The sequence below is a fragment of the Cyanistes caeruleus genome, chromosome 8 (assembly GCF_971803275.1).
Source record: "Cyanistes caeruleus chromosome 8, bCyaCae1.hap1.1, whole genome shotgun sequence".
Taxonomy (NCBI): Eukaryota; Metazoa; Chordata; class Aves; order Passeriformes; family Paridae; genus Cyanistes; species Cyanistes caeruleus.
Window position 1 is genome coordinate 35,050,956 of NC_141708.1, and position 11,169 is coordinate 35,062,124.

Sequence of the window (11,169 nt, forward strand, 5' to 3'; positions counted from 1 at the left end):
TGAAAATGCCATTTTTACACAGATACACTTCAAAGCAAAATATAATTTTATGGATCAGGACAAAAGAATAAATAGAAGGGCAGTGCAATTTTCAGTCTTTTTATTTAATATACAGATCTTTTTGTTTATGGTTTTCAGTCAAAGCAAAATGTGATACATTGTTTAAACAGTGCTTAATATAAAAATTAACTATAGCTTTTAATGCCAATAGAACCAGTTTCTAGACTTCATATCTTCTAAGGGCATAGACTCAGAATAATCCATTCTTGCACCATTAGTCTTAGTGCAGATCCTTCTGCTGCTTTGTTCCATTTCACTCTGTTCCTCTTACTCCTCCTAACTGAAGTAGTTTTACCAGGTGCTGCTGGTTTACACTTCATTTCTCAAAGGACCTCAAAATTTCCTGAAAAAAGGCCATTTTTCAAATAGGACTTGCTGTTTTTGCTGTCATTTTATTCTACCTACATCTCTGCACATGAAATGCTGCTTTTGTGGGTAGATAAAGACTTACAGTGTATCAGTTCTGTGCATTTTCATTTTCCTCTGCCCCATCTTAGGGACTATTTACAGTAACTGATGTAACATTGCTATAGATGGGATACTTCACTTGTGCCAGATCTTTTTGATCATTTTCAATTTAAATATGATTGTAGGTTAAAGAATATTACCATCAAGAGGAGTGAATGAATGCATCTCAACCTTAATTTGGCTTGGAGTTGTAACTTAAATTATTTTCACAGGAATCCCAAGCAAAGTATTTTAATGACAGAGCGAGGAAGTCAGCTAAGTAGGTGATGTTTTGGGTTTGGGTTTTTTCCAGTTTTCAGTTATTAAAAAATAATCATCCTTTGAAATTTTTGCCTGCCCAGCATGGCATGGAAAAGTTTAATTCTAAGGGCAAGCATTAAAATAATTTGTTTAGTCATAAGAAGTAGAAGCAGATGAAAACAGCAAGGAAACTTAATTCAGCAGCAGGTGAACATTGCTATCAAAACCTCGGGTTTGCCAAACTGCAGCTACCACTACCTTAGCAGCCTGTGCCTGGAACAGCTCTGTCTGGTTTCTCTCAGCATCACTGCCCAACACTCACCTGCTCTCTTTTCTTCCCTGACCACACAGAAACTGCTTCCCAAAACAGACGGCAGCCCAGGTGACCCTCAGAGCAATTTCCACCCATTTTGACGGCACCAGCTCTTCCTCCTTGAAGAACATTTACTTTCTGCTCTTCGACAGTGAAAGCATTGGCATCTACGTGCAAGAAATGGCCAAGCTAGACACTAAGTAGCAACAGCAGCCAAATGAAACTTTATTTTTCAACAAACTTGAGTAGCATTAAAAGCATTAGAGGTGGGTTTTATTTTTTCAATGTGACGATGAGGGGGAGTGGTAGTAGTGTGACGTGTTGTGACTTGATGGAGAGCTGTGATTAGAGATGAGAGGGGTTTTGTCCAATTTCTTCATGCCATTTTTATCACCTTAAGCAATTGAGTTACCATCTGGCTTCAGGAGTTTAGTGTCCTTTGTTACTTTAGTTTAGGAGTTTTTAAAGAGTAACCTCATTTTAGATTTGTAGTGATGATTTCTTCACACACACACACACACACACCACTTTCAAGAAAGCTCTTAAAAATGTCCTGCTCCTTTTTCCCCTCCCTTGAGGGTAGATGGTAAACTTCAGCCCACAGAGAGGTGAAAAGGGTTTTAGAAGTGATGCATGAGGAGCTTCTGTTTTGCTTTTAACTCACAATAACCTCTGTAATTACTAAGAATATTTCATGGTGATTTTGTTTGTTTTATAAGAAAAAAAGAAAAAGATGTGTCAAGTGTGGTTATTATTATAAACCCTAATTTTTCTCTGGGGATTTCTCACCCTAAAAAGAAAAAAATTAAAAAGGAAAAGAGAAGAAAAAATAAAAGCAGCAGCATCTGTAATTAAGTGCTTGCTGTATCACAACCAATAGCTTTTCTGGCTGAAGTTTGGTGCTGTAAGTGACGTAATTAAAGCTGCTGAGGAGATTTTGACACAAAGCTGCATTATATTGTGTTGAATTCCAGGTCTACCATATCCACTTCCAGGTTTTAGACAGGCATTACCCTGGCAGCACTACAAGCCATTCTCCCTGCAAGCTGCAGAGCAGATGCCAGATCTGTAAGAAGCAGGTTCTTCTTAGAAGAGCAAGAATAGAGAAAGCCAGGGGAAAAATCCCCAAAAAGCAGCACATAACAAACAAACCAGAGATTCTGAAAACCACAGTGTTTAGTGTTACGAATCAAGGTAAGCCAAGCTTGTTGCTCAGAGCTCTCTCAGCAGGGGAAATAAAAGTAACCTTTCTTCCCTGTTTTTTAGCATGGCAACTTGTGTGCAGTTCATTTGGGAAGTGACTCCTTCCCCTCCACAGCAATGCAGGCACCCTTTTTATGTGTCATGGTGACAGGTGGCTTGAGGAGGTGCTGCAGAGGACAATATCAGTCAATCCAAGCAGTAGAAGTGCACCCTCACCCTGTTCCAGTTGTTGTATCCTTGCTGGATGGTTACCTGTGCCCTCTTAAGAGGGCATTGTCTGTCCCATCGTCTTCCAGCTCTTGGAGACGAACAGATCCCGGCTCTTGGCAATGGTCACCAGGAGACGTCCCACATAGTAACCACTCACCTGGCCTACACCATCATTCCTGCCCATGGAAAGCAGGAATGTTAGTGACCCTGCAAAGAAGATGTAGAGGTGTAAGTGAAGCAGCTCTTGTCCAGCTCCCCTGCATCCAGTGTGGAACAGCTTTCAGCGTAGTTCTGGTAAGTGTTTACTTAAGAAGAAGACCCATTACCCAGCTAGATTTTTGAGATCAGATTGCTCAGTTTGTGTTTGTTGTAGCTTAAGGTGAGGAAGAAGGAAAAGGGAAGTCACCCTATTCCTGAGATTTAACTGGACAGTGAGCAATTTTGAGAAAAGAAAATAAGTTTGATGAATAGCAGATTCCCACCAGTAGATTTATCAAGACAGTGAAGAAAGGACACATTGTGTGGCAGACTGACATAGATAATTACTATCTACACCATGTCTTTGGTCATTAGTCCTTTGGCAAGGACTAATATGAAGCCTAAGCTATAAGCTGACACAACGCCAATTGTGAGTTCCTTCACAGTGAATTCAGTGAGTTCAGAGTCACACGAGTGTTAAGACAGCCATTCCTTGCAGCAAAGCAGCCCAACACCTAAGGCCAGGTGCTGGGAGCTGACCTTACCTGGCTCATAGGTTTTGAGAGGCTTCTGTGTCAGGCTGTTGATGATATTTGTCACCACGATGTTGGCATGGAGCCCAGCATGGTAAGCCATCTTGGGCTCTTTGAGATCTGCACAGTCCCCAATGGCATAGATGTTCTCGTAGCCTTCCAGCTGGAGGTGCTTGTTAACTCTCAAAGCACCATTACTTGCCATTTTGTCACCTGTTTTGCCAAACAGCAGGTTTTTAGAAGCAGCTTTGTGTTGCCTGTGCTTTGTGCCCCCAAATGCTGCTGATGTGACTGACACAAAGTGAGGGGTTGTTTTTCTCTGTGTCAGGGGAGAGATGCTTTTTGCCTTGCTGTAATTAATCACTGCAGTCTCGTGCAATGCATCATCCTTTGGTATTTCAGCAGAATCACCCCCGCAGGTTGTACGCAGTCAGTTCCCCACCTCACACCCCTCAGGCACCAGAAGAGCTGTGTTGCCTCTCCCCAGCTCCATAGTTTGGGTTTTTTTCACTTACCAAATGCAGCAGCATATGCAGAGGAGTTAATCTTTATCCCTGTGCACAGCACCACCATGTCAACAACCACCTCGGTGCCCTTCTCGGTCCTTACTGCCATGTCTTTCTGGAACTGGTTTGGCCTGAGGTTTTCCACGTCACTGACCTTTTCACCTGTTGCAACAGAGAGCCCTGGGTCACCAACCTTTGCTAGGCTGTGGTTTACAGCTCAGGAATTCAAGGGAGCCACGTGTAACCAAAAAAGGTCAGAAAGAGGACATCAGGAGATGCTTTGGCTAAGGAAGAGCAGCTTGTGGGTGTTCATCATTGAGAGGCATCATTAAGGACATACTTAACAGAAGCTGGACTCCTTTCCTGAGGAGAATCTCTTTCACCTCCTGACGGACACTGGCTAGCAGCTCCACGTCAGCCAGTGCAGTTTTTGAGTGAATGAGGATGACCTATTGGGGACAAAACAGCAAATGGGGACACGGGAACAGAGCAGGACTCACTGCATGCAAGGTGGGAACAGCTATAGCTGGCCTCCCTCCACCCTAATTGATGCCTGCAAGAACAACCAGGAAGGGGCACCTTGTGCCAAAGTCCTTGCTGGTGGCTGGCTACAGGCTTGGCAACCAGATGTGCCGTCACCTCAGGTACCTCCAGCAGCACCACTACAGAACAGTCTGGAAACCAGGATGAAGTTCATTGTGCTGAAGATGCTCCTACCTCTTTGTCCGGGTACTCCGTTTTGATCTCGGCAGCCATCTCCACTCCAGCAGCACCACCTCCCACTACCAGGATGCGCTGAGATTTCTCAATCTTCAAGAGAAAATTTGTGTTACAGGAGAAATGCAAAGGGCAGGAAGCCAGATACCTTCAGTCACTCCATGGATGTTCTGGGACACAGCACAGGCCCAACACCAATAAGCCTCCTAGCTCATTAAGGGGCAACAAGAAAGGAGTGCCCTGTGCACTCTCCCTGCCTGCCCTGTAACACTGCTGAGCATTTCAGGTTTCCCCTTGTGCTAGAGAAGCCATGATGAGCTCCTTTGTCCTGGCTGTGTCCCTTTCTCTTAGACACAGCTGGCTCCAGATAGCCACAGTGGCATCTGGGACAGGGAGGCTGAACAAAGGCAGGCAGCACTTCCTAAGAGTTGATTCCTCACCTCTTTGACCATGTCTTCATAGGTCTGGATGGCTCGCTCCATGTCAATGACTTGGTTGAACTTCCCAGGGAATGGCCCATCACTGCCTGTTGCAAGAATGAGATGGGAGTAGTGAAGCTCCTGGGAAGGCAGAAGGTAGAATGGGATATTAGACCTCTTAAAAACAGAGCCTAGAACACAGTGGTTGCCTCCTAAGTATTTGTCACTCGTTCCCTCACCTCCATCCCTACCTGGTAACCAATAAAGGTACTTGTCACTGTCAGGAAGTGACTTTAGGAAGAGCGTCCAGGTCACACCAAGCACCATTCAGGTGAGAGCTTTAAAGAAATTACCCTAAATTTACAGGGAATAAGCTGGTATTTATACTGGACACTCACAGCTGGTTCCAGAGACTAACTTCTCTCCTGAACGGAGGTGAGATGCTCTGGCTGAAAAGAGTGATTGATGCTGCTGCAGTTAAATAAGGATCTGAGCCCCAGGTTTAATTGTTGAGCTCTAAATCCAGCTCTAAGAATAAAAGCTCAGCTGAGCAGGAGATGGGGTTGGGTATTATTTACTGCACACCCACATCCCAGCACAGCTCAAGGCCACTTAGCTTGGCTGGAAGGAATGGGGCTGTGCAGAGAAAGATGCCAAATTCTTCAGGAGGATGGAACACACCCTGCTGAAGGCTGGCTCCCTGCACTAGCAGGTGATCCCGTGAGGCAGCCAGGTCATTGCAACACCCACCTCACCATCACTGAGCACGACTCGTTGCCTCCCAGGGTCTATGTCCACGACCTTGCCTTGTCGGAAGCTGTCCCCAAAGGTGGCCGAGTAGGAGATGAAAGTCTTCTTGGCAAATCCTGTGGGAAGAGGAGACAATGGGAAAGCTCTCCTGGGGAGGCTGACAACCCCCTCGTCTCCTCATGCTATCCCTGTTCAGACAAAAGCATGGCATGCATCTGGGACTGTGGGCTGGGCTTTTGCTGGGTGTTATCTCTGCCCAGCATCGAGCTCCAGGACCTTTGTCTCAGATCAAATGACAAGCTTGGCTTAGATGGCTTTGTCTCTGCTCCTGTATCTCCTGTACTGGTTTACCAATCACTGCTTCTGTGGGCCTGGCAATGTCAGGCTGGGTGTCAGAGGCTTTTTTCATGTAATCTGCCTCTCAGACCAAACTTTTGCTATCCTTTTGATGCTTGTTCCCAGCCTCCAACGTGATATTTTACCCCTAAATTCCCCAGTGACTGGACTGATGGGGTTGGCCCAGCCTCCATCTGGGGGTTGAGCAGCTCTCTGAGAGGGTTTTATCATCCAGGGCCTCACTGCTCAGCTGTTCCACGTTTCAAGGGCCAGACACAGAAAGTGATTGACTCATCCCTTCCTGCTGTTGCTTTTAGCTTAGTCACCTTCCAAACTCTTGAAATAAAAAATTTTAGAAAGAGAGGGGCGAAGGAGGGATGGTCTGAGCAGTTTTTGCTCAGTTTTCCCAGCGGACGTGCAATTAGCTTAACCACGGACGGGCTGCGCGTCCTCCCGGTGCCAAGTATTTGTTTTCCAGATGGAAAACATCAAGTTTTTCAGCATCGCAGGGCGGAGGAGGCAGTGCGAGCACCCCGTTCCCCGCCTCCCTCCGCAGATCCCGGTGGGACGGGGGAGCCGCCCGAGCCCTTACCGCTCTCCACGGCGGCCCGGAGGGCGCCCACGTTGTGATGGAAAGCATCTCTCACGTCCACCAGCACGAAAGGGACGGCCCAGGACTTGAGCAGGCTGGCGGCTGCCGTCCCCCCGAAGCCGCCCCCGACCACCAGGACCCGCACGGAGTCGTCCAGGGACAGGCGGGAGCCCATGGCGAGCGGGGCAGCGGCGGGGCTGGCCCGGCCCTCCCGGGCGGGGCTGCGGGCGGAGCCGGGCTCCTCGGAGCTCAGCCCGGCGGGCAGGGAGCGGCTCCTGCCGGGCGAGCAGGGCGCTTCGCATTGCATACATCCTCCCTCCGAGAGAAGGGCACCGAGTGTTTCATGAGCGACCGGGCTGGGTGAGTAATGCAGCGGAGGATGGCCCGCTCCAGGCGAAGGAACAACGCCTTGGAGAGGGAAATTAAGATTATAGAATTACGAAATTAATTAGGAAAAGCCCTTTGAGATAATCGAATCCAGTTTTTGAGCAAACCAGCACCATGGTACTCAGTCTTAAACACCTCCAGGAATGCTGAATCCACCAGCTCTCTGAGCAGTCCATTCCAATGTCTAATCACCCCTTCTGTACGGAAATTCCTCCTGATGTTCAGCTTAAACACAGAAAACACATATTTGCTCAGAGCGGAGCAGGAAAGGGAGCCAAGAACTGGCTGTGCGAGAGGGAGGATCACAAAATCTCGGAATGGTTTGGGTAGGATGGGACCTTAGAGACCATCTGGTTCCAACCTCCCCACCACGGGCAGGGACAGGAGCTCAGCATCACCACGGTGGAGACGGTGGGACATAAGGAGGGAAGGGCTGAGGAGGCAGCAAAGGGCTCTGGAGAAGGCTGAGAGCATAAAGGACATCCAGATCGTGTTCTTCCGTAGCACGGAAGTCGCCCCGAAGACTTTTCGGCTCCTGTGGCATTCTGTATAAATATAGCTGCCGGCCCCGTGGATAAAAATAGCTGCTGCACACAGTGCGGTGCTGTGAGCTGGCAGAGCTGCCCCCACACCCCCTGCTCCTCAGCCCTCCCCCAGCGAAACACAGCCCCGTGCCAAAACCCCCTCCCAGCAAAACCCCCTCCAGCCTCGTGGGTGGGAGGCGAGGGAGAGATTTTCCTGGAAAAGCAGGGCCTGGAGTCAGGATTGCCGGCAGAGGGTGCAGCCAGCTCGGCCGTGGGGACACGGGGACACGGTGTCCAAGTCCAGCGCATCCTCGCCTCGGCCACAGGAGGGGCTCGGGCACCGGGGAACAAAGGGATCGAAAGGAGTGGGGAGAAGGTCCTGCACCCCACGGTCTTGAGGCTGGAAGAGAGCTAGGAAGGGAGGGGAGGGATGGAACAGCCAAAAATAAAGCTGGAATGGAGAAGGCCCTTGATGGGAAAGGCCATGGCTCCACTGGAATACACCCAGGGCAGGTTGGTGCTGTTTGTTACATAGGACTCAGCTGGAAATGCTGAAGTTTTCAAGAGGAGAAAATTTTAATTAATCTGTGCAATATAAACCTTCAGAGCTGCTACACAGAGAAACACGTGTCGTGGCCAGGAGATCCAGGAGCTATGAATGTCCAGAGGCAGGGAAATGTCCCCAGAGTAACAGTGCTCTGGGTCTGCTCCCTGTCTTTTCTCCTGGTACTGGCATGGTACCCCTGTGAGGAGGCTGCTGGAAGAGCCTGGCAATGGCTGGCTTCGGGAAGGCACAATTCAGTGCAAAAATTGTGAAAAACCAAAACCTGCCTCCATTTCTAAAGAGATGAACTCTGCAATTTAAATCTGGTTTAAGCTCTTCCCTCAAATTACATGAGCAGGCTTGCTTGGCACCCCTTGTGTGTGAAGCCATCCCAGTTGGGTCAGGGTTGTCCTTACCTGCATAACTTCCTTGGTGTTCCATCTTCTGGAGCAAAGCTGAATCGAAGGCCCATTCCTAGCAGATGAGGATGCTGAGGATGAGTTGCTGCTTCCCTGTCCCCCTTCCTCTGCACCTTTATGTCCAGTTCTTTTTCCAGAGGCAGTTTTGGGCTTTTCATGCCAGGCATTTTCCAGTATTTTACAGCACATATCCACTGCTGGGAGCAATCCATTACTCCAGGAGTACTCCAGGAGTTAATTTCCCCTGTCAACTGATGTTTTCCCCCTCCAGGGCTACCTTCAGGTGAACCCAGTTGGACAACAGAACATCGGGCAACCTTTCAAAAAAAAAGGGGAAAAAATCTTCTGGGCCAGTGAGTTGGAGATGCAGCAACAAGCAAGAAAACATCACTGACAAAAAGAGTTCCTAGAGCAAAGAGGGGAGGGTAAAAGGAGCCTTTGTGAAAAACTGCCATCCAACCCCAGGCAAACAGGAAGAAATTCGGAATGCCCAAAGCTGTATGCAGGTGAGGGCTCAGGTTTGGCAGATGGGATATTTTTTGGGGGGGGATTTTTCTCCAGCAGCCTACAGGCAGGTGGTGAAAGCTCATCAGCCTCAGAGAGGGGTTTTCCTCCTGCTGGTGGTCGGTGGGGCAGAGGCAGGTGGGCAGGCCTGGGGTAGTGGTTGGCCTGCCCTGCCTTTTTCCAGGCTCCCTGGACTTTTCCTCAGTGCTGCCCCATGGACCAAATGCTCCCTGTGGGTTGGTAGGGGTCCAGTGGGAAGGTGGAGGTGCAGGGAAGGGGCTCTGTGAGTTGGTCTTGCCCCAGTTTGCCACTCTGAGACAGGCAGAATGGCTGTACGTACCAATCTGTGAGTCCTCTCCTCATGAGGTGTAATCCAGCATCATCCAGAGCTGAGACATCCCTCTGAGGATGATTAAGCCATTGATGGGTACAACAGTGCTGCATGGGGACACTTTAGGATGTCACCAGTACCCCTGCTCTGCCCTGGCCCAAATCTCTGTAAGCCTCTGCATCTTTGTTCTGCCCTCCCTCATCATCAGGGCAGTTTGGCCTCCCTAACTTTGCAACAGCCCAGACAGGCTGGAAGAGGGATAACTTTCCTCCCTTCACCCACCTTTAGAGAGCAGTTCTCCCACCTAGGCCAGGCTGCAGGCCCCTTCCTCCCCTGCCAAACCTGAGCTGCTGGAAACTGTTTCTGGCTCACAGCCATCTCTGCAAAACCCCAAATCCTCTCCTGTATCAGCAGCCTCACACGCCACATTCCCTCTGCCCACAGACATGTCCTGCACATTGTCCTGTGACAGCCCAGTGGCACCAGTGCGGCTGCAGCTCTCTGGCTGTGCCTCTGGAAGCTTTGCTTAGGGGAGAGGAGGATTTTGAGTCTCCCAGGGATGAGGGATTGCTCTGGACAAACTGCCTGGCACATCCTTGCCCTACAGCTCCCCATTTTGCCTGGGTGAGCTGGTTGCCCCCACATGCCTCAGGGAGCTCTGCTTCTGCCAAGGTAGAATTGTGTCAGTTCAGGGCAAAGAATCACCTGGAGAAAGCAATTCAGACAGTTCCTGGCTGCTTTTAAACATCCACACTGGCTATTTTATACCTTATACATAAAAATCTACTTTTAGCAGAAATCAACAAGGTCCCACTTATATTTATTCTCTCCCTGACAAACCTCATTTTTCATTTCTGGTTTTTCAGTGGCTTGAGAAGACAAGCTGCTTCCCATGGACGACAGCACCAAAATCTCCCTATTTTGGTCAGGCTGGACCAGTCATGTTTATTTATAGGCAGTGTCTCTGTACATGCCAGCCCATAAATTGGTCACAGATCCCAGCCAGAAAAGGGTGGGAAAACCCCAAGGGTGAAATGCAATGGTCTCTGCAATTATGTTGATTTTTTTATCCATGGGGAGCTGGGATCTTCCTCCACTCCACCCCAGGACTGTGCCACAATGCTGTTCTCCTTTTTCCTGGGATCACAGCGTGCTCTGTGCCAAGGTGCTCCCCAGCTTCTCTTTTCCTGCACAGTACAGCAGGAGGAGTTTTTGCCAGGCTCAGTGTGCTGTGGTGACAGGCTTCACCTCACCTGCCATTGACACCTACAAATTGGAGCTCATCCCAAAGCAAGTTTTTGGGAAATGGGGGTGGCCAGGCTCATGTCAGCTTCTGACATGGGGTGAGCAGGGACCGAGCAGAGCTGTCCTACCCCTTGGAGGAAACCCCAGCTCAGACAGCTCCTGCAACTGCCTTTGGGTTTTGTGCCATGCAGATCTTTCCTACCCCTCCAGAGACAAACATACAGCAGACATTGGGAATTTTACAGAAATGCCGTTTTGTGGGAATTCATCCCTCACTGTGCTGTGATCCAGGAAGATGCCAACAAGGAGTTTTATCAACTTTATTCATGTCAGCTGCCTGGCTATAAGGATTGAAGTGATCTCCTTGGAAATTCTCTGGCTCCTGCAGCTGCAGAGCCCAGAGATTGACAGTGTGGTGGTAACTTTCTTTTATGGGATAACATGGTTTGTGGCATTAATCCTTGTGGGGTGGTAGAGAAACATAAAGGATGTCAGTGGCTGGGGTTTCTTTAGGAAAAGGGAGAGGGCTTGAGTGAGTTCCTTTGCTCTTGGAGCAGCTTTTGAGAAAGAACAGCTTTCACTCCCAATGGGGGGAGTTTTCTTCCCCTTGCCCCCCAGATTTCATTACAGTGAAAGCAGAGCATAGAATAAAACTGTGTCCTGAAAAAAA

At 48.9% G+C, this 11,169-nt stretch overlaps 2 protein-coding genes across 42 annotated transcripts in view; one reads left to right on the plus strand and one right to left on the minus strand.

Annotated features, from left to right (window-relative positions):
• Positions 1 to 11,169, plus strand: part of MACROH2A2 (macroH2A.2 histone) — a 29,778-nt gene extending 18,609 nt beyond the window's left edge. For 5 of the 40 annotated variants that reach the window (XM_086900241.1, XM_086900243.1, XM_023930120.2 and 2 more), the window contains exon 9: positions 1,120 to 1,813. In XM_086900241.1, the coding sequence (XP_086756367.1) occupies positions 1,120 to 1,285 (166 nt within the window). In that variant the 3' untranslated portion in view covers positions 1,286 to 1,813. Of the gene's footprint in view, positions 1 to 740; positions 788 to 1,119; positions 1,814 to 2,055; positions 2,789 to 3,789; positions 5,424 to 8,690; positions 10,058 to 10,120 lie in introns of those variants that run through there. The other 35 variants (XR_015290001.1, XR_015289994.1, XR_002865560.2 and 32 more) reach the window with 21 other exon arrangements.
• On the minus strand, positions 84 to 6,791 carry AIFM2 (AIF family member 2, ferroptosis suppressor). Of its 2 annotated transcripts, none has more exons than XM_023930116.2 (8): positions 6,546 to 6,791; positions 5,618 to 5,733; positions 4,889 to 5,008; positions 4,449 to 4,541; positions 4,072 to 4,180; positions 3,741 to 3,893; positions 3,238 to 3,438; positions 84 to 2,701 (listed from the first exon to the last, which is right to left on the minus strand). In XM_023930116.2, exons 1-8 carry the CDS (start codon positions 6,718 to 6,720, stop codon positions 2,547 to 2,549), a joined length of 1,122 nt encoding a protein of 373 aa, XP_023785884.2. In that variant the 5' UTR covers positions 6,721 to 6,791; the 3' UTR covers positions 84 to 2,546. The 2 variants fall into 2 exon arrangements, with proteins under 2 accessions (XP_023785884.2, XP_023785885.2); XM_023930117.2 differs by lacking the exon at positions 6,546 to 6,791 and adding an exon at positions 6,100 to 6,321.

Excerpts from the sequence above, each read along its gene's own strand:
- AIFM2 (XM_023930116.2), bottom strand. The coding sequence starts at position 6,720 with ATGGGCTCCCGCCTGTCCCTGGACGACTCCGTGCGGGTCCTGGTGGTC. Across the intron at positions 5,734-6,545 it reads CCGGGCCGCCGTGGAGAGCG|GATTTGCCAAGAAGACTTTC; the intron begins GTAAGGGCTCGG and ends CTCTTCCCACAG. Across the intron at positions 2,702-3,237 it reads TCTCAAAACCTATGAGCCAG|GGTCACTAACATTCCTGCTT; the intron begins GTAAGGTCAGCT and ends TCTTCTTTGCAG.